The 18,641-nt window shown below is 45.0% G+C and overlaps 3 protein-coding genes across 4 annotated transcripts in view; all 3 read left to right on the top strand.

Annotated features, from left to right (window-relative positions):
* The first annotated feature begins 340 nt into the window (after positions 1-340).
* LOC125772259 (uncharacterized) overlaps positions 341-18,641 on the top strand; it is a 67,544-nt gene continuing 49,243 nt past the window's right edge. Inside the window, exons 1-2 of the mRNA XM_049443759.1 lie at positions 341-785; positions 3,850-8,059. Of these exons, the coding sequence (XP_049299716.1) occupies positions 756-785; positions 3,850-8,059 (4,240 nt within the window). The 5' untranslated portion in view covers positions 341-755. The remainder of the gene's footprint in view (positions 786-3,849; positions 8,060-18,641) is intronic.
* LOC125770728 (NPC intracellular cholesterol transporter 2-like) lies at positions 9,967-12,476 on the top strand. Its single transcript, XM_049440684.1, has one exon. The coding sequence runs from the start codon at positions 11,645-11,647 to the stop codon at positions 12,125-12,127; it is 483 nt and encodes a 160-aa protein (XP_049296641.1). The 5' UTR covers positions 9,967-11,644; the 3' UTR covers positions 12,128-12,476.
* LOC125770746 (uncharacterized) lies at positions 12,545-16,970 on the top strand. Of its 2 annotated transcripts, none has more exons than XM_049440703.1 (2): positions 12,545-13,198; positions 16,924-16,970. In XM_049440703.1, exons 1-2 carry the CDS (start codon positions 12,980-12,982, stop codon positions 16,948-16,950), a joined length of 246 nt encoding a protein of 81 aa, XP_049296660.1. In that variant the 5' UTR covers positions 12,545-12,979; the 3' UTR covers positions 16,951-16,970. The 2 variants fall into 2 exon arrangements, with proteins under 2 accessions (XP_049296660.1, XP_049296661.1); XM_049440704.1 differs by lacking the exon at positions 12,545-13,198 and adding an exon at positions 14,745-15,073.

Below are 18,641 nucleotides of genomic sequence, written 5' to 3'. Positions count from 1 at the left end.
ATTCCGGTTGTCTCCGGACGTTGGTGCCAGCTTCCGATCCTCCCATGCTGCGGGAGCTATTTTTAATGAACTGCTAATGTAAATAAACGATCGTAGGCATGGTTTGCAGGACGCGGCACGGGAGCTCTCGTCTTTGTTGTGCTATTTTGAGAACAACCATGGTCGTGCTCATACACTGTCACGCAGGATAACGCGTATACACACATTCATACACCCGTGCACAGTGCGTGTAAGAGGTCGCGTAACACCGGACACATTGTGGGACAACAGATTATGCTTGCTTTTCCGATGTCAACTGGCGTCCTTCACGGGGCAAAGTGGTTGTACACTGGCAAACTCCTGTCTGACGCTCTAGCAATGCAAATTTGCTTATCCGCTAACCGAAGTAACTGTAACGGTGCGCGTCTACATGACGGCTGCGCAGAAAGCGTTACGTAGTATTCGCGAACACTAACAAAACCCTAACACCGATACGAAATGGCGCGCGCAGATATGTCGGTAGTGGTAGTAGTAGGTATTATAGTGACCAGTGCCAAATCGTCGTGCGCGCGTATACGTGCGTGAATCTGCGGACATCTGCGGGATGTGTTTTAGTATCCATTTGTAGTTCACCCTCGCCGGTGTGCACACTGCCGTTCGGTCGCTTCCTAACATGTGATTTGCCCTGTGATATTGTGAGCGTTGCCGTTGCCTTGGGTATAGTTTTAGAGTGCGAGATCCAGAGTGCAAACAAGTACTCTAAAGAACATCAAAGAATGTCGAATCAGGCATTTGTTTTATTTCAAGTAAGATGAAATTGAGTGTTAGATTAAGATCTTCTGATGCGATTTCGAGTGAGCGTTCGAGCGTTTTGTGCCTGTGTTAAAAAGCAAAAAGAAAGAATTCTTCCGTTTTCAGTCGTCAAATCGATTTGATATTAATTGAGCTGCATCTCCCGCTGGTGATGATCTGTATCGATCTCCATACGGTGAACCGTTCGATCGAGCAAAGATGAGCTCGAAACGGCTTGTGTCGTGTCCTGTTTTTCTACACCTCATTCGTCAATCGTGAACCACCCGCACGGACTTTCCCACGCACGTAATCGTCTCTAAATAGATCCAACAAAAATGATGTTGAGCGAGCGTTGGTCTGTTCATTAAAAAAAATCACACACACACACAAATTACGACCAAGACGCGCTGCGACTCAATTTTCAAGGTTTCCTACCTAGGGGATGTGAAAAGTGTCAGCAGATGATAGTGTGTGCGATCTATGAATCAGAGACATTTTTGCCTTCGTTTTGCGTTTGCGACACTTGAGTACGCAAGTATGCAACCGGTGACGTAGTACGATGATCACTGTGCCAGGACATACTTGAGGATGTTGGTGAAACGACGCCAACAATTGAATCGGGGTTTGTCATGTGGGATCGTTGCATGCATTCCATTTCCACCGTGGCGAGAAGGAAAATGTTCGAATAGTCGTAAATGTATGCAAAGGGTGGAGATTGTTTACGGGTGTCCGTAACTGCAAAGACGTGCTTGCGTCACCCGATACGGGCGGTTTGCCGCCGAAGCGCCTTGGACCAATTTCTGACTTCGTTTCGCAGTGCGGTCCGTTGTCGGTCCGGTAGAACTCCAACGCAAAACGTAATAATTATGATCATCGGGGCTGACATTGACACGTACCCGGGGATGCGTCATGCGTAACCTGGCTGACAGTGACCTACGCATCGCCGAGAGTGTTCGTGCACGAACTCGTATCGTGCCCTTCCAGAAGGCAGAAGCTTACAAACAAACAAGCGCCCCCTAGAACTCGACCCCAGGCAGCGTACGTCCAGCCCGGTGACACTCGCGGAACAGCGGACAAGTACTCTCTGTTTCGGGCAAAAGAAAAACTCCAAAAAATTTAAATGGAGTATACCGTGTCCCGTCACGTTGAGTGATCGTACCCCGTTATTATTCCACACTCTTGCATCTTGTCCGGGCCAGCAAGTATAACCACTCGTGGTTTGTTTTCTTTTCGGGGTCGAGTGTCTCAAGGGATGGATATCCGAAATCTTATTCTCGGCCGGCCACCCTACCGTGTTGTGCTGCACGATGAAGAGAATAATTTAAGCAATTGCCAATTCAAGTAACTCTCCTCCGGGTGGGTTTGCGCAAGCGTTCCAAACCCGAGACGGAGCTGTACTTGAGTGTGGAGTGATCCCGGTTTGGATCACTTACCGCGTAGATGGGTACACGCAAACGGAAGGCCAGAAAGAGTTCAGTGCAGCTAAGATGCGTCTGAGCTTTAACGCAAGTGGAGGTTGTGGTACAGGACTTCAATCACCTTCGCAGCGTAGACTTTGCTCGAAAGATCGAAACGCCGAAATATAACCTCGATGATCCGAGCGCTTGACTGCGTTTCTTAAGGTCTGCTTTTAATGGTCCGTCGACTCAGCTAAAATTACAAGCTGCAACTTTTGGACGATATGGTTGTTCCGGATAGATTTTTGGGGGAAAAAACACGTTGCGCTACTTAACACTGTTGAGGGGTTTGCTGGTGTTTGTGGAACTAGTTGTAATACTACTGCTGAAAACAAAGTACCGCGAAGCGAATGTGTGCTGCCGTTTGTTAGCAGATTATAAAACATGAAATTATCGAAATGCTAAATGTTGACCGTCTGTAGAAAGTGGCTTAAACTTTGAGCGTGGTGAAGAAAATGATACATTGCATACATTCAGGCGGTTTTCGTTGTGCTGTCTAGAATGAATAATTTAAACTCGTCCGAAGAGAAATTTGTTGATCGTTTGAAGTCGTCGTATGCAGTCTGCCAAAATTTTCTACATCGCCATCGGTAAGATGCAACCGATCGGCGAGCACTATAATAAACCTGTCGACCATTATAGCGCATCCACTTCCTGGCTGACACCTGAACGCTCACTTTGCCAGTGTCAAGATGTTTTATGGAGATCGGTTTTTAAGTAACCGCTGCCAACGGGATGGAAATACTGTTTAATGTTCAACCTTGCCCTGTCTGTCTCTCGTGGGAGGAGGCTCGTTGTATGACGCGGTGGACATATGGTGCCCTTAATCATCAACCCGGCCGCTTGCGATAAAAATAGTCCACTGCGAATGACGACTCACACAGGCCGGCGGTGAAACGACCACATTGCGAATGGTACAGAGAAGAAGCAAAAAAAAATCAAAACATATCGTCCACAAGGCGGGGTTGTTTGGAAAAATACAGCAACAATCCCATGCGGAGCGAGAAAAGACCGCATCTTGTGCCGCGCACTGATCGTAACCAAATGGCCGGCAATTAATTGTGGCCGGAATGCGTAAACGTTTTTGCTGCGTTGCACTTTACATCCCTTCTGCGGAACGATCGAGTCGGATCGGATGGAAAAGCCGATTGAATGGGGCATTTTCCGGTGATTCAATTGTTGTCCAAATCGGTATAGATACGGCATGGAGCATAGTCCATTACCTAATCTCTTGATACATGTATAGTATGCTTTTATTGGGAAAGATACAAACCATAACGCCATAACCCTTCTTGATAGGATGTTGCGTTAAACAGACGAAAGTTTAAATTCGTCTTTAAATGATTGTTGTTTGTAGTGCAAAAATAATTTGCAAAAAACGTACGATAATGAACGTTGGAAACGTAATCGACCATTAGTAGTGGATGTCTGGCATGGAGGAAATCAATCGCAGTGTCTTAGAAATGGTTTATGGTAGACTTATTTTTAGATTTCCATTGCCTAGGTATTTACGTTGGATCTGAAATGGAAAGCACCAACGTGATAGCGCTTCACATTCCATTGAGACTCCGCTAAGATTGTTTATTTAATGTCTTGCTTTTCTTTGCCTCTTTATTTCCAGACTGTTCAGACGGCATCCCCGTGGAGGCCTCAGTTACCGCTGCCAAAGGACATAACGGCTCATGTGCAGCAGCAACAGAAACAACAGGCCATGGAGAAGGTAACCCCAGCGACACACAAATCGAAGGACGGCAAGGACAAGAAATGGTCTCTAGGCAGTTTGTTTCGCAAGAAGAAGAAGGACATAGAGACGGATTCAAGCTCGGAGGAGGACCGGAAGGCAGGTTTTGTGCCGGTTAAAAGTCAGGGCACACTAAATGGGAAACGAAAGAAGCGATCCAGTAGAATTGTTGGGGCCGGATTTGATCACATCGTCATTAGTCCACCGCAACCACAACAGCAGCACATTGTTGCACATCATCAATTACATGCGCAACAACCGTCCCAGAACCAGTACGGATTTCGAGATGGTGACCTTAACTCGATCGAAAGGTATCCCGCATCGAATGGATCGCTCGATCGGCGTGGAAGAAAGACGGATCGATCAAGCAGACATTCGAAGGAACGTCAGTCGTCAAGCGATGAAGAATCGCACCGATCGTCGTCGATGTCACGCTTCCGAAGTGACGACAGTTTGGGCAACCATAGTGGCGGTTCCCACCGGAAATCGCGAACTGCACGTACTGAGCGATACCTGAAGCGAATGTCACGAGACGATGGTGGCAGTCCACAGGGAGTAGTTGTGCCAGGTCCAGCTGTTAACCGGTGGCATACACAACCTATTTCGCCCAGTATGATACACGGTGGAAGTGTCCAGTCAATGGACGTTACATACCGACGACATGCGCATCATCATCCGCATCATCACCAGCAGCAGGCGGCTCATATGAATCTGCGCAACTCCTCCAGTCTAACCAATGTGCCGCATCACATTTACCAAGCGAACTCACCAAGCTATGCACACCAGATGGGCTACTCGGGAGCAACGCAGTCCCAGGGAGGCAATCCGCAAGCAGTTACTTATGAAAATAGCTTCTATATACAGAGCAAGGCAAGCTCAATGCGCGATGCTATACGCAGTCCACCACCGATTCCACCGCGCGATCCGCAGCGAAGACTCACGATAGGCCATACGAATGAGGCAAGGCCTGTGTCGTATGCGTTCGATCGATATCATCAAACACCGGGTAATGTCTGGCAGGCCAATGGAAAGTGTAGCAGTGAGGATCGTCTCTGGGGTCCCATGCAACCGGTCCAACGTACTCCACCTTGTCCGGGATTCCCTAGCACACACACAATAACGCCACCACGAGCCACTTCCGTACAGCCGGCGGAAGTTCAACAGCAACAGCACAGACAGCGTTACATTTCTCGACAACAGCAACCGCCAGTAAATACCATTCAGCCACCAAGTACACCACCCTCTAGTGTTGCGTACCATCACCATCAGCATCATCAGCATCAACAGCAGCAGAACTATCATGCCACACTTCCAGCAACACCTCCGCAGCACTCGGTAGAGTATCGCTACGTTACGGATGTAACGCCTCGATCACGTAAACCAATTCAGATACAAGATCGTACCTTCGAACCGTACGAACCGAAGCTACCCGAATCGGTGAAAACCGGCAGTGAATCTTCATTGGCTTACACCAGCACGCCGACACCGACCGGCGGTGGTCGTGTCGGTTCTTCATCACGTTCATTGCGCGCAGACAGTTCCGATTCGGTCGGTGGAGGTGGATCCCGTACTCCACAACAGTCTGCTTCTGCTTTTTGGCGTCGAATCGAAGAGGAACAGCAGAACGGTTCCCAGACACGTCGAGGCCGGGCTACGGAACGCCGACCGGGAGTGGCTGGAACGGCCGTTTCATCACGATCCGTATCCACTTCGCGAGCGCTGGAGATAATGAACCGTCGTAATCAGGAGTTGACGCGAGAGCTTGACAGTTTGTTAGACGATAAACAGGCCAAGAATGCGGACGGTGAGACGGAAAACATTGTCAGTGGTAGGTTGTACCTTCGGCAGACAGTTGAGAATACGGGCAGAGACAAATCCAACGAAAAGTTGTACGAGGTGAAGGTGAAAACTGCTCCAGAAACGGCCGGACCAAACAAGTACGAGGAACATGTGGCAAAAACTGTTGCCCAAGGTGCTACTACTCACGGGTCTCATGGGTATCGGCGATACGGCGAAGAACACCACCACCACCACCAACAGCAGCAGCAGCAGCATTCACATCAACAACCACCAGCTCCACCTATGCGAACTATTTCCAAGAGAAACTCTTGCTCAGAGGAAGAATTGGCACGCAAGCGCAAGTCGGCAAATCTCGAGGAAGCCATCAACGAACTGGAAGCGATTTACAAGAGTCTCAAATTGAGTGATGAGGATCTGTTGGAGCGAGCGGAGCGACGTGATCTTCCGACACCGACAGGTTTCAGTCAACGCGCGCGTCACTATCGTTACGACGCCGATGTCGATGAGGACCGTGCAAAGGCAGAGCCGGATCTGCAGCTGGATGATCTTAGCTATCGCAGTATCAAGCGCGCGAATAGCTCAATCAAAGCACCCGACACACAGCCTCCTTTCGGTATCCCGGTTGGTCCGATACCACCTTCTCCCAGCACGGACTATCTGACGGTGCAGGCACCGGTAAAGCATACTAAACCACGCTTTCAACCACAACGGTCTCCTGATTTGGTTGCAGATGACCTTGCCTTTCGGCAGCTGCGAAAGGACAAAGATCTGCTGGCTTGCATTGACCGTGCTGGCGTGCGTCACCAACCAACGCAGAGCGGCAATACGAGCAGTGGCTCGGATGATTCGCGTCAGAAAAGATCTACAGGTTCCTTGTCCTCTAACATTTACAGCCAGATACAGCGTGATGCTGCCAAACCATCCGGCGGTAATCTGGAGGACTATTATAAAATTGAGCTGTACGCAAAGAGCCTACGAGAGGCAAGTACTCCGGGACGCGAAGTGGTCCCAAAGCCGAAAGACGTTTCACCAGCAAAGGATAAGACGGTTTCTGCGCGACCGAAGAGTGGAACGACTCCGCCTAAAGAAAATCGAGGTGCTGTATTTAATTTGCCATCAACACTAAAATCGAATTCCTCCAGCAGTCCTCCAAAGAGCCCTGGCGTAACGGAAGGAAGCAGCACGGCTTCGACCCCTACTCCTCGACCTAGATCGGGTACAGAGCCGGTAATTGTAGGCGCAAAGCATAAGGCGGAATTTGAGGAGATCCTGAACGCGATCGCACTAGAGGCACAATCTACCAGCGAGAAGCTGGGAGCGGATCTGGCGGAGCTACGCAAGGAAACTCAATCGGTGTCGAGTGGTACGAGCCCGGAAGTGAAGACGGCAGGAGCTCGCTCCATTTCCAAAACAATCGCTCCAACAAACAAAGCTTCTGGAGTGGTTGCTAGTACAACGTCAGCAAAGGCAGAGTTGAGTACTACTCCGAAAGAGATAGACGAAGTTGCTGAAGCCGCAAAGTACTGCGAGCGAATGTTGCGTAATGTTATTCAAGAGGGGCCCAAGAAAGAAACGAAAGAACCAACGAAAGTATCGACCGTTGCTATTGAAACGGATACACAGAAGAACCTGGAACAAAGCCCAATTGAGCATGTTGTTGTGAAAACGGCTGTTAAAGATTCCTGTCCTATGATTGTAGAACCGTCTGAACGGAACGAGGATTTGCTATTGGGTGGTGTTGTTCAACAATTAACACCGGCAGGAAGCTTCGAGGCCCTCAGCAAACGCTGTCAGGAACAGCTTAGTGAGCTGGAAGCTGAGGATGAACAGCGAGATGATCGCGTCCGGTCATCGATCGAACGTGACTATGATAATCTGGTCGAGAGCATCAAACCGTTCGAGTCGGATACGGATAAAAAGTCCACCGAGGAAGAAATAGATCTCATCATGAAGGAGTGCGGTATCGAGCTGGAATCCAACACTATCCAAAAGGTAGCTGCAGCTGCTCAAACCGAACTTAGTGATCGTGTTTCCGAGCCGAAATCTTCCAGCGAGACAGAACCATTTCCGAAGTCCTCCTCCCAGAGCGCCGGTCCCAAATCTATCGCGAGCGAAACGCACCGCGGACAGCGTGGTTCAAGTAGCTCCCCGTCCAGTGAGGGAAGAACCAAACCGTCCCGATCACCACCAGTGTCATCCGTACGATTGACACCATCAGACACTGAATCGCAGTACAACTCGTCCGAAGAGCTAGCCATGATCTTCGGCATCAAGAGCCCAACACCGACAGGTAAGGAAGCATCCGATACCGACCGTGTATCATTGCTTTCGTTGTCGTGTGCCAACCCTTCTTCCCAGCAACCCACTGCACACTCTAAAACCTCTGACTCCAATCTTCCCGTGACCGATGTGCATGATGGGAACAATGACGTGATCCTTTCCGTACCTGTTCCCACTGTCCCTTTCCATAACCATACCTCTACTACTAGCATTGTGGCGAGTGTTTGCGTTGTTTCTGCTACTAATAGCATCGCTTGTAAAAATGTTACTACCAACACCTCCACCAACACCATTATCACTCCTCCTTCTGTCACGCAAACGCACGACACCACCGTTGAGACTAGCACGAGCGACGAGGAACCATCGATCGCAAGCTTCTATCTGCGCAGCAGTTTCGGAAACCACCTCCATCACAGCTTAGACACAATCCATGAAGATTTGGCAGAGGAGCTAGAAGAAACAACTGTGGCCGATGTTGACTCAACTACGACGGATTCGGGCAATGTTAGTTTGAACGATTTTGGGTCAGAGTTTGCGGCAAATGGTACGATCGAGCGTAAGGTGACGTTTGTTAACGAGGTTCAGATTGGACCGTGTGGCACCGGATACTATCCATTTCGCAGTGTACTACAGATACCGGAGATCTTCATCGAGGACGTAAGTGCACAGGAGACACCGGACGAAAACGATCAAAAGGATGAGCGAAATCCTGCTGATAGTGAACCAGTAAGTGAGCCGATCGTGGATGACCCTCCAGTGGAAACGCTTGATGAGCTGAAGCGAATGGAAGATGAACGGCGTCGTTTACAGGCGCTGTTACTCCATCCCTGTGATGATATCGATGGTGAGCGGCAGCTACGACGTCGCGGATATGATGAACGTTCCGGAAGCAGTAGAAGCAGCTCGGTCGGCGGTGGTGTAACCAAACGCAAAAGTAGCAGCAGTAGCTTAGTGCAACCGCAGCATGTCGTTCTTGCATGTACTTATGGCTTGGCTAATAGCAGCATAGACTATATTACGGTGATCGCAATCATTATTGCCATTATTACACTGTTTGCACTCATGATACTTTAAGAATAGTAGTAACTACACTCCAGTGAGGGTGAGAAGGGATATGAAGATTTCATAGTTCTGTCGAACGCACGTGTTAACCGAACTGCTGAGCTGGCATTCCGTCTTCTCTCGTCGCAGTTCCTTAGTTGAAGAACGAATCTCTTGCAAGACTTTCACTGTTAATGGTTGGGCGTTGGGAAAGTTTTCGCTCAATGAGGTTATGCATTCTTCAGATGGAGGATTACTGTTGTAAGGAAGGGACGATTGTCGGGATGCTTGTTGTGGTTCGTGCTCTATTCTAAAGCAGACGTTCTCCTTTTGATGTGGAGATGTGTACAGGGTACTAGGGTTGTATACATTATTGTTAGCACTTCAAGGATCTGGGCACCGTGGCACCACCTTCGTACACAATATCCATTGCGAAACAATGTTCACCATACAAGCTAACTCCTTCGTTGTCGTGCAGCGATGCTGTTGTTTTTATACGTTTGTAACTTAACACCTGTTGTCGTATGCGTTCGACTTCTGTTTCCAACCATTTGCCTTTATATCTTGTCCTCTGTTCTGCTCCTCATTGCCCGTACAATGTGTATGTGTAGCTGCGGAAGAGTTGTCAGAGGTACATCCGAGCATGACAGAGAGTAGCAGTATAGTAACCCTGCCGGGTAAGCCATCGAGCATTCCACTGATGTCCTGTCTTGGTGAAACCATCCGGACGTCTGCTGCGAAGCTCACACCAACCAACAGTGAGGATCTCCGCGAAACGGAACCTACGCATGCGGTTGTGCCGGTGAAAGTCGGTCGCAATCACAATCGTGATTCTGGTGGTGCCCTACAGAATCTTTGTTTCTGTTTGATATAGAGTATAACGCATAGCAATGATGCTAGTGCAACAATTCCATAGAGATTTAAGATTTTTTTTAAACCATTTTAAGTCTTCCTAGCCTTAGCCTTATATCACTGTCAATCTTACACCTACTCTCGAAGTTCGAGACTGTCTTATGTGCCAATGAACATTTATCGTTAACGTTTTGTGTAGGAAAGGTCTTCCGTTTTGCAAACTCCTTACCAAAAAAGGAATCACTGAGACAGGTTACTAAACCTAGGAAAGAAAACTACGTTCAGCCACTACTATTTAAGTAGCGGAAATCGTTTCCGTAGAAACACAACACAATAGATGCATCAAAAAAACACTACCACCGCACTGCCGGTTCAATCGAAACATGTCGTTCAACACTTTTCCGTTTCAATGTTTTCTCCTTTAGATCTGTAGCACTTAAGCTGTAAAAAGGGTAGCTCTTCTGCGAGCGACTGCACGCAAGACAGTATATACAAAGCTAAAACGTTGAAGAGCAAATCGATACAGATGACACAGCGCGAAACACCACACAACGGGAGACAGCGGGCTTGTCACAGTGAGATCAAATCAAAAACAAAATAGAAACAAAAAAAAACTGCACTACACTTTAAGCATAAACGATCTTACCCGATCACATCTAGATACGCGTCAGTAGGAAGTGTGCTACGCGAAGAATGTTAACCATGGGCCAGCGTTAGGGGCGTAGTTTACCGATGTAGATGAAAGCTTAGACGGCAGCAGAAAACACTAACACGATATGTTGAATCAGAATCAGAACCCCGATGTCCAAAAATCTACACAAGCCCGATCATCCGAAACAGCGTAGTAAACAACGAATGCCGGAACATGGCTTTTACATACATGCACAGCTATTTTAATCGCACCAAACCGTGGTGTTGTTTATTGTTTATTAATAGCATAACCTGCCACGATTGCTACGGGTTCGTGGACTTTCTTCGGGTGAAACCAACGAATGAGTACGGAAAATTGTAATAAATATGTAAATTTCTTCGCTTGTTAAGTGATAGCTTATATATTTGTAAGTAGTTTAGCGACTAATCGCGCTGTCAAAAGTCTTGAGGCTTGGATGCTACTAGGACGCCACCATATCGCTTCATTAGCACGCGTACAGAACAGGAGAAGGAGAGATAACAATACGCAAAACATGTTGTACACAGACCTAGATTATGTGTTTTGTTTATATAAAATGAATATATTTACACTCTATTTGTTGTTGATTCGCTTGTAGAAATAAAAGTCAAGTAAATTCACTGTATAACCGAATGTGTGTCTTGTTTTGGGACTTTCGTTCGACCAATTAGAACACGAAACTCCAACATGTCGTGTTTCCATGGGAAGATTGTATAATTTATGGTTTACTGATTGCCCTGTGAATAATCGTATCAGGTGCTTATGATTGCATCCGTCTATAAATCCGTCCGGGGTTAGATTTTTGATAGATATCGAAAACGAGAAACTTTGCTTCGCTTATCAACGACCCTACGTGTTTGACTCCCGAAAAAAAAAAAATTGGAACACCTGGCCCAAAAATTCTCCCAGACGGTGTCTGATCCAAGGTGGCATTTTATCAGCGACATCATACGATATGATTCGCCCGAGGCACTATAAAAAGGCTTCCCAGGCATTGTGTCCAATTCAAACGAATACCATTGTGCTCTTAGAATGGCCATCTTGAAGCTGTCCAGTGTGTTCAGTGTGCTGCTGCTAGCGACCAGCACCGTGATGGGTGCCGGAGTAGCGACCCATCCCTGTTCGGGCGGACGTCCCATCCCGACGGAGGTGCGTGTTGAGGGCTGCACGGTTCCACCGTGTGATTTAGTACGAGGTTCTGATGCGATCATGGATATGGACTTCACGGCTCCATTTGCTGCGTCCAACCTGCGCACGGAAGTGGTAGCAACGGCATTAGGTGTAACGGCTCCTTTCGAACTGCCGGCAGACCGTGCTGCGGCGTGCAATTGGCTACTAAATGCACAGTGCCCTATCAGCGCTAATGAGGACATAACCTACCGGTTAAGCATGCCTGTTTTGCTGATTTATCCTCGTGTGAGCCTTACCGTGGAGATCAATCTTGTAGACGATGCTGGACAATCGTTGGCTTGTTTTATGCTTGATGCACGGGTAGTTTCAGGACGTGTTGCCTAAGATGCTGTATCAAGTTTGTAAATCTAAATTACACAAAATATTATTTGCAATTTGAATAGAGTATTTACAATCATTATCCGAAATAGAGAGAGAGAGTTATATCATTGCAATGAAATGAAAGAATCGGATTGTCGTTTTCAAAAGTTCGTTGAAATATTTCAAAGGTGTATTGTGAAATATTTCGTAGACAATTTGAAGTGCAATAAAATTTTAATTTCAGGAATGGTTTTGTTACGTTTAGTTACTGTAAAATGTTATAACGTTTAGTTACTGTAAAAAGAACCTTTTACAGTGCCATTTGCTTTCAACAGTATTGTTTTTGAACGTTGAAATTAATAAAAAGTCAATACGGCGAAAATCTGTCTTTATTCGGGAAAAGTAAATATGTAAAATATATAACACAAAACATGTTTTGATAATGTATCTGCATGATTTAATTTGTTGCGATACGCGCTTCCAATTTCCTACACGTAAATTGAGAAAAATCTGTGGAACACTTATCTTAGTTAATACTTCTCAATCAGACGAGAAAAACATTTTTTAACAATAGTACAAAAATGAACTTCCCCGAACTGGACCCGGGAATACCGAAGTTGTTTTCGAACAATTTTGCACAAATGCTAGTGCGCATCCGCCATGTGTTTTCAAGGACAGATACACTGTTGCGTAAATATGGTCGCTATTTTTTTTATTCATGAAGAACGGCCTGGCCGTATTACTATGGCTATTGGCCGCAGCTTTTTATTTGCTATCCGTCTGTCCGTAAAAAGTTGTATATAAGACGTCCTCAGGATGAAGTCAGTTATCCAGTTACATTAGTGACAGTTATCGTAAACCAATCCAGCAATCACAATGAAGTACACCTTCGCCATCGTCCTGATCGCTCTGTTCGCGGTGATCTCGATATCCCAGGCTATGCCACAACCTGAAGATGCCGCTGCTGCCTCTAACGAAGGTGCAAGCGCCGACATTAAATTTGAGGTGGAATTATCCCCGGAAGAGCTGGCTGCTCTTGAGTCTTTGGGAGGCCGCGCATTTGACTGGAAGAAGTGGTTGGGTATTGCTGCTCAGGTTATTCCTATCGTAATTGGAAACTGAAGAATAAAAAACTCGAATAAACTGTAAGCTATATTTGTGTGACGGAATTTTCATTTTCATCTTTTTTTTCGTCTGGAAAGAATATTTTTACAAATCGCAGCATCATAACTAAATTACATTCGAAGTCTCACTAGAGCAGAGATACCGTGGGTCATTTACCTTAACCGTGTAACTTGCAAATACTGTAACACTGTACCACACATATGCGAAGATGTTGATTTCAATGAGAAAATATTTTCAATGGAATTAAAATATAATAACCCGGAAAATTGGGGCGGTGGTACATGTGATAAACGGCGCCGGTCCACACGGCAGAACCGGGTTCAAATCCCATCCAGACCGTCCCCCCGTAGCTAGGACTGACTATCCTGCTACGTGGTAAAAATAAGTTTAGTAAGCCAGAAATGGCCGGCGTGACCTGTGAGGTCGTTAAAAGCCAAGAAGAAGAAGAAGAAGAACCTTTCAGTACGATCCGTACAGCAGGCGAGAGACGAGAGTGTAAATTCGCTTTTGATCATTTGTTCTCGTTTCTTCTCCATAAACGATCGAGACACTACATGTTGTTTGTTTCTATTTCTTCCCACATCACTTTGTCCTACGTTGACCCACTAAGTAATAAGTACTGATTGTAGATGAATAAATCCATCAAGGAAAATTGCTTGACATGGCGCTATAATCGATTCAACGAAAAAAAAAATATATTTCTTCCGCGGGCCACTTATAGATTGTGCCACGGAGTCCAGGTTGGAGACCAATGTACTGAAACATTACTTCGCTCAAAGACAGTTAGTACTTAGGCCAGAGGTGTAGACGGAAAAATTTCTATTATCGCAACCCGGGTTGATAATGATTCTTCACTCGGAACATACGATGGGTTTTCGTAATAGAAAAGTGTTTGCAGTAGAATACAGGGAAATGCAATTGATAGCGGCGTGTCACAAGTATGAAATACTCAGCAGTTGATACTGAAACTCCAACTACGTTAGCAAATCAGCAAAAATGTACGTAAGATCGAGTGTCATTGATACGGAACGTAACTATGTTCGCTACAAATGCGCGAATAACGAAATATTTCAATTCATTTCAAGCGATTTGAGTCCTCCACGCAATAATGCAGCGCTTTATTATCCACATAGTATGCAGCGCTTCTCAACCCTGTCAGTAACCACCACGTTGCGTTGATTAGCAACTTATTCTATGACACTTCAACTCGATTACTCTCACTCATGACTCATGAGAAAAATCGGTGGAACACGTAATCCCAGTTTATACTTCTCAATCAGTTGAGAAAAACATTTTTGAAGACTGCACGAAAATTGTTTGTTTTGTGAAATATCAACAGAAAAATGTACTTCCTCAATCTGGACCCGGGAATACCGAAGTTGTTTTCGAACTTGTAAGTGCGCATCCGCCATGTGTTTTCAAGGACAGATACACTGTTGCGTAAATATGGTCGCTATTTTTTTTATTCATGAAGAACGGCCTGGCCGTATTACTATGGCTATTGGCCGCAGCTTTTTATTTGCTATCCGTCTGTCCGTAAAAAGTTGTATATAAGACGTCCTCAGGATGAAGTCAGTTATCCAGTTACATTAGTGACAGTTATCGTAAACCAATCCAGCAATCACAATGAAGTACACCTTCGCCATCGTCCTGATCGCTCTGTTCGCGGTGATCTCGATATCCCAGGCTATGCCACAACCTGAAGATGCCGCTGCTGCCTCTAACGAAGGTGCAAGCGCCGACATTAAATTTGAGGTGGAATTATCCCCGGAAGAGCTGGCTGCTCTTGAGTCTTTGGGAGGCCGCGCATTTGACTGGAAGAAGTGGTTGGGTATTGCTGCTCAGGTTATTCCTATCGTAATTGGAAACTGAAGAATAAAAAACTCGAATAAACTGTAAGCTATATTTGTGTGACGGAATTTTCATTTTCATCTTTTTTTTCGTCTGGAAAGAATATTTTTACAAATCGCAGCATCATAACTAAATTACATTCGAAGTCTCACTAGAGCAGAGATACCGTGGGTCATTTACCTTAACCGTGTAACTTGCAAATACTGTAACACTGTACCACACATATGCGAAGATGTTGATTTCAATGAGAAAATATTTTCAATGGAATTAAAATATAATAACCCGGAAAATTGGGGCGGTGGTACATGTGATAAACGGCGCCGGTCCACACGGCAGAACCGGGTTCAAATCCCATCCAGACCGTCCCCCCGTAGCTAGGACTGACTATCCTGCTACGTGGTAAAAATAAGTTTAGTAAGCCAGAAATGGCCGGCGTGACCTGTGAGGTCGTTAAAAGCCAAGAAGAAGAAGAAGAAGAACCTTTCAGTACGATCCGTACAGCAGGCGAGAGACGAGAGTGTAAATTCGCTTTTGATCATTTGTTCTCGTTTCTTCTCCATAAACGATCGAGACACTACATGTTGTTTGTTTCTATTTCTTCCCACATCACTTTGTCCTACGTTGACCCACTAAGTAATAAGTACTGATTGTAGATGAATAAATCCATCAAGGAAAATTGCTTGACATGGCGCTATAATCGATTCAACGAAAAAAAAAATATATTTCTTCCGCGGGCCACTTATAGATTGTGCCACGGAGTCCAGGTTGGAGACCAATGTACTGAAACATTACTTCGCTCAAAGACAGTTAGTACTTAGGCCAGAGGTGTAGACGGAAAAATTTCTATTATCGCCACCCGGGCTAAAAATGATTCTTCACTCGGAACATACGATGGGTTTTCGTAATAGAAAAGTGTTTGCAGTAGAATACAGGGAAATGCAATTGATAGCGGCGTGTCACAAGTATGAAATACTCAGCAGTTGATACTGAAACTCCAACTACGTTAGCAAATCAGCAAAAATGTACGTAAGATCGAGTGTCATTGATATGGAACGTAACTATGTTCGCTACAAATGCGCGAATAACGAAATATTTCAATTCGTTTCAAGCGATTTGAGTCCTCTACGCAATAATGCAGCGCTTTATTATCCACATAGTATGCAGCGCTTCTCAACCCTGTCAGTAACCACCACGTTGCGTTGATTAGCAACTTATTCTATGACACTTCAACTCGATTACTCTCACTCATGACTCATGACTCATGAGAAAAATCGGTGGAACACGTAATCCCAGTTTATACTTCTCAATCAGTTGAGAAAAACATTTTTGAAGACTGCACGAAAATTGTTTGTTTTGTGAAATATCAACAGAAAAATGTACTTCCTCAATCTGGACCCGGGAATACCGAAGTTGTTTTCGAACTTGTAAGTGCGCATCCGCCATGTGGTTTCAAGGACAGAATACACTGTTGCGTAAATATGGTCGCAATTTTTTTTTATTCATGAAGAACGGCCTGGCCGTATTACTATGGCTATTGGTCGCAGCTTTTTATTTGCTATCCGTCTGTCCAAAAAGTTGTATATAAGCCGTCCTCAGGATGAAGTCAGTTATCCAGTTACATTAGTGACAGTTATCGTAAACCAATCAAGCAAACACAATGAAGTGCACCTTCGCCATCGTCCTGATCGCTCTGTTCGCGGTGATCTCGATCTCCCAGGCTATGCCACAACCTGAGGAGGCCGCTGCTGCCTCTAACGAAGGTGCAAGCGGAAGAGATGGCTGCTCTTGAGGCTTTGGGAGGCCGCGCATTTGACTGGAAGAAGTGGTTGGGTATTGCTGCTCAGGTCATTCCTATCGTAATTGGAAACTGAAGAATAAAAATTCAATTAAATTCAATTCAGCTATGTTTGTACGACGGAATTTTCATTTTCAGTTTTTTTTTCATCAGGAAAGAATATGTTTACAACTAAACTAGATCCGGAGATTGGCTTAGTTGAAAAAAGTTTGTCTTTAAAACAATGAACAAGATAAAAAAATTAATGAAAATTGTTGTAAATTTTTTGTCAGCCCTAATGGTAGACGCATTCTGGTGATGATTCTACACACGCATAGAGTTATCGGAATAGAAGATTTGTTTGAAAGATTATCATGTTTTCCAGGGTGATACTATCGGATTACGATATGTATAACTATCCTGCTACGTGGTAAAATAAGTCTTGATACGACCAGGCCGTTCTAACCGAGCAAAAAGAAAAGATCTATTTTGAATAAAGAACTGTATAATTATTTTTTATCTTCACTCTAAATGTGTTTCAAAAGCATTAAAACCTGTCGCGACACTAGATATTTTGCCACGTTCCTAGTGACATACAGTTACAGACTCTTATGCGTTATTAATTTCGTGGTTGTTACAGTTTTTACGTTTAATTTGATGTCAGCATTGCGTAAACACAAGAGGCATGCACAATTCTTGTTGAGAAAGCTTGAAAGTCTTCCTTGAAAATATTAAAAGCTGTGTGAATAAATGCCTAAGAGATGAACTAGTACTGCAGTTGATATAATTATTTTCAAAAACATTGTCCTGTAGCAAGATGCAAATATTTTTCGATATGTATGAATTACTCCACGTGTTCATTGACGTCACTAAATTCAATTTAAAATGTGGTTGGTTTAAGAAATTCTCGATCACTATACCGCGTGAGGACGTGACAAAAACGCTGAGTACGGTGTTCATCAATAGACCCCTGCAATTGCGTTAATTATTGCATATTTTAACGGATAAAGGATGTCAAAGACTGATGCCAAAGAAAGGATGTCAATAAATTTTGACACTAAAACACGAACCTAGGGATAGGCACATTCTGGTGACGATTCTACACACGCATAGAGTTATCGAAACAGGAGATTTGTTTGAAAGATTATCATATTTTCAGGGCAGTGCTATCAGATTACGTTGTGAGGGTCTGCACAGCAAAATTTAAAGGAAGAATATAGTGTAAAGTTCGCATGCAATATTCTTTGGTAATTCCCTTCTCCAGTGAGCAACGCTACTCGTTTGGCCGAATCACTTTCTCGAAACACATAATAGACATAACATAATTTTTGAGTGAAGTTAAAAGGCGTTTTATTACATTTAAATAATGCGTCGACGTGCGACAATAACACGCCGCGCTAGCGATGGATAACGTTCGTCCCTACTGTCCCTAATAGATTACACATCTTTCCCTACTGCGGTCCACGATGCTAGGATTCATTACGCATTTGTCCTTTGATTTCTACGCTAGGCTAGAGTATCAACCATCCCGCCCATACCAGCAGTGATTTAGCGGGCAGCCACCCACCCACACAGTAGCGAGCGTATCGGCACACGCAGAAGGTGTTAAGGGGGTATTCTACCGCCTGTTCTAATTAAACATTTGATTAATTAAATGTTTATTTTTTTTGTTCGTGCACATTCTGTCAGCGACATATAGTTTCGAGCCATTTTAGTCAAATTGTGTGTGTTCAATCTGGAACAATTGGGGAACGATTGTATATTTCTGCGATGAAAATGGCCTAATTT

This window comes from Anopheles funestus, chromosome 3RL, assembly GCF_943734845.2.
Source record: "Anopheles funestus chromosome 3RL, idAnoFuneDA-416_04, whole genome shotgun sequence".
Classification (NCBI taxonomy): Eukaryota; Metazoa; Arthropoda; class Insecta; order Diptera; family Culicidae; genus Anopheles; species Anopheles funestus.
Note: the sequence above shows the minus strand (reverse complement) of the source record. Positions and strands in the feature narration are given on the sequence as shown.

Excerpts from the sequence above, each read along its gene's own strand:
- LOC125770728 (XM_049440684.1), top strand. The coding sequence starts at position 11,645 with ATGGCCATCTTGAAGCTGTCCAGTGTGTTCAGTGTGCTGCTGCTAGCG.
- LOC125770746 (XM_049440703.1), top strand. The coding sequence starts at position 12,980 with ATGAAGTACACCTTCGCCATCGTCCTGATCGCTCTGTTCGCGGTGATC. Across the intron at positions 13,199-16,923 it reads GGTTGGGTATTGCTGCTCAG|GTCATTCCTATCGTAATTGG; the intron begins GTTATTCCTATC and ends ATTGCTGCTCAG.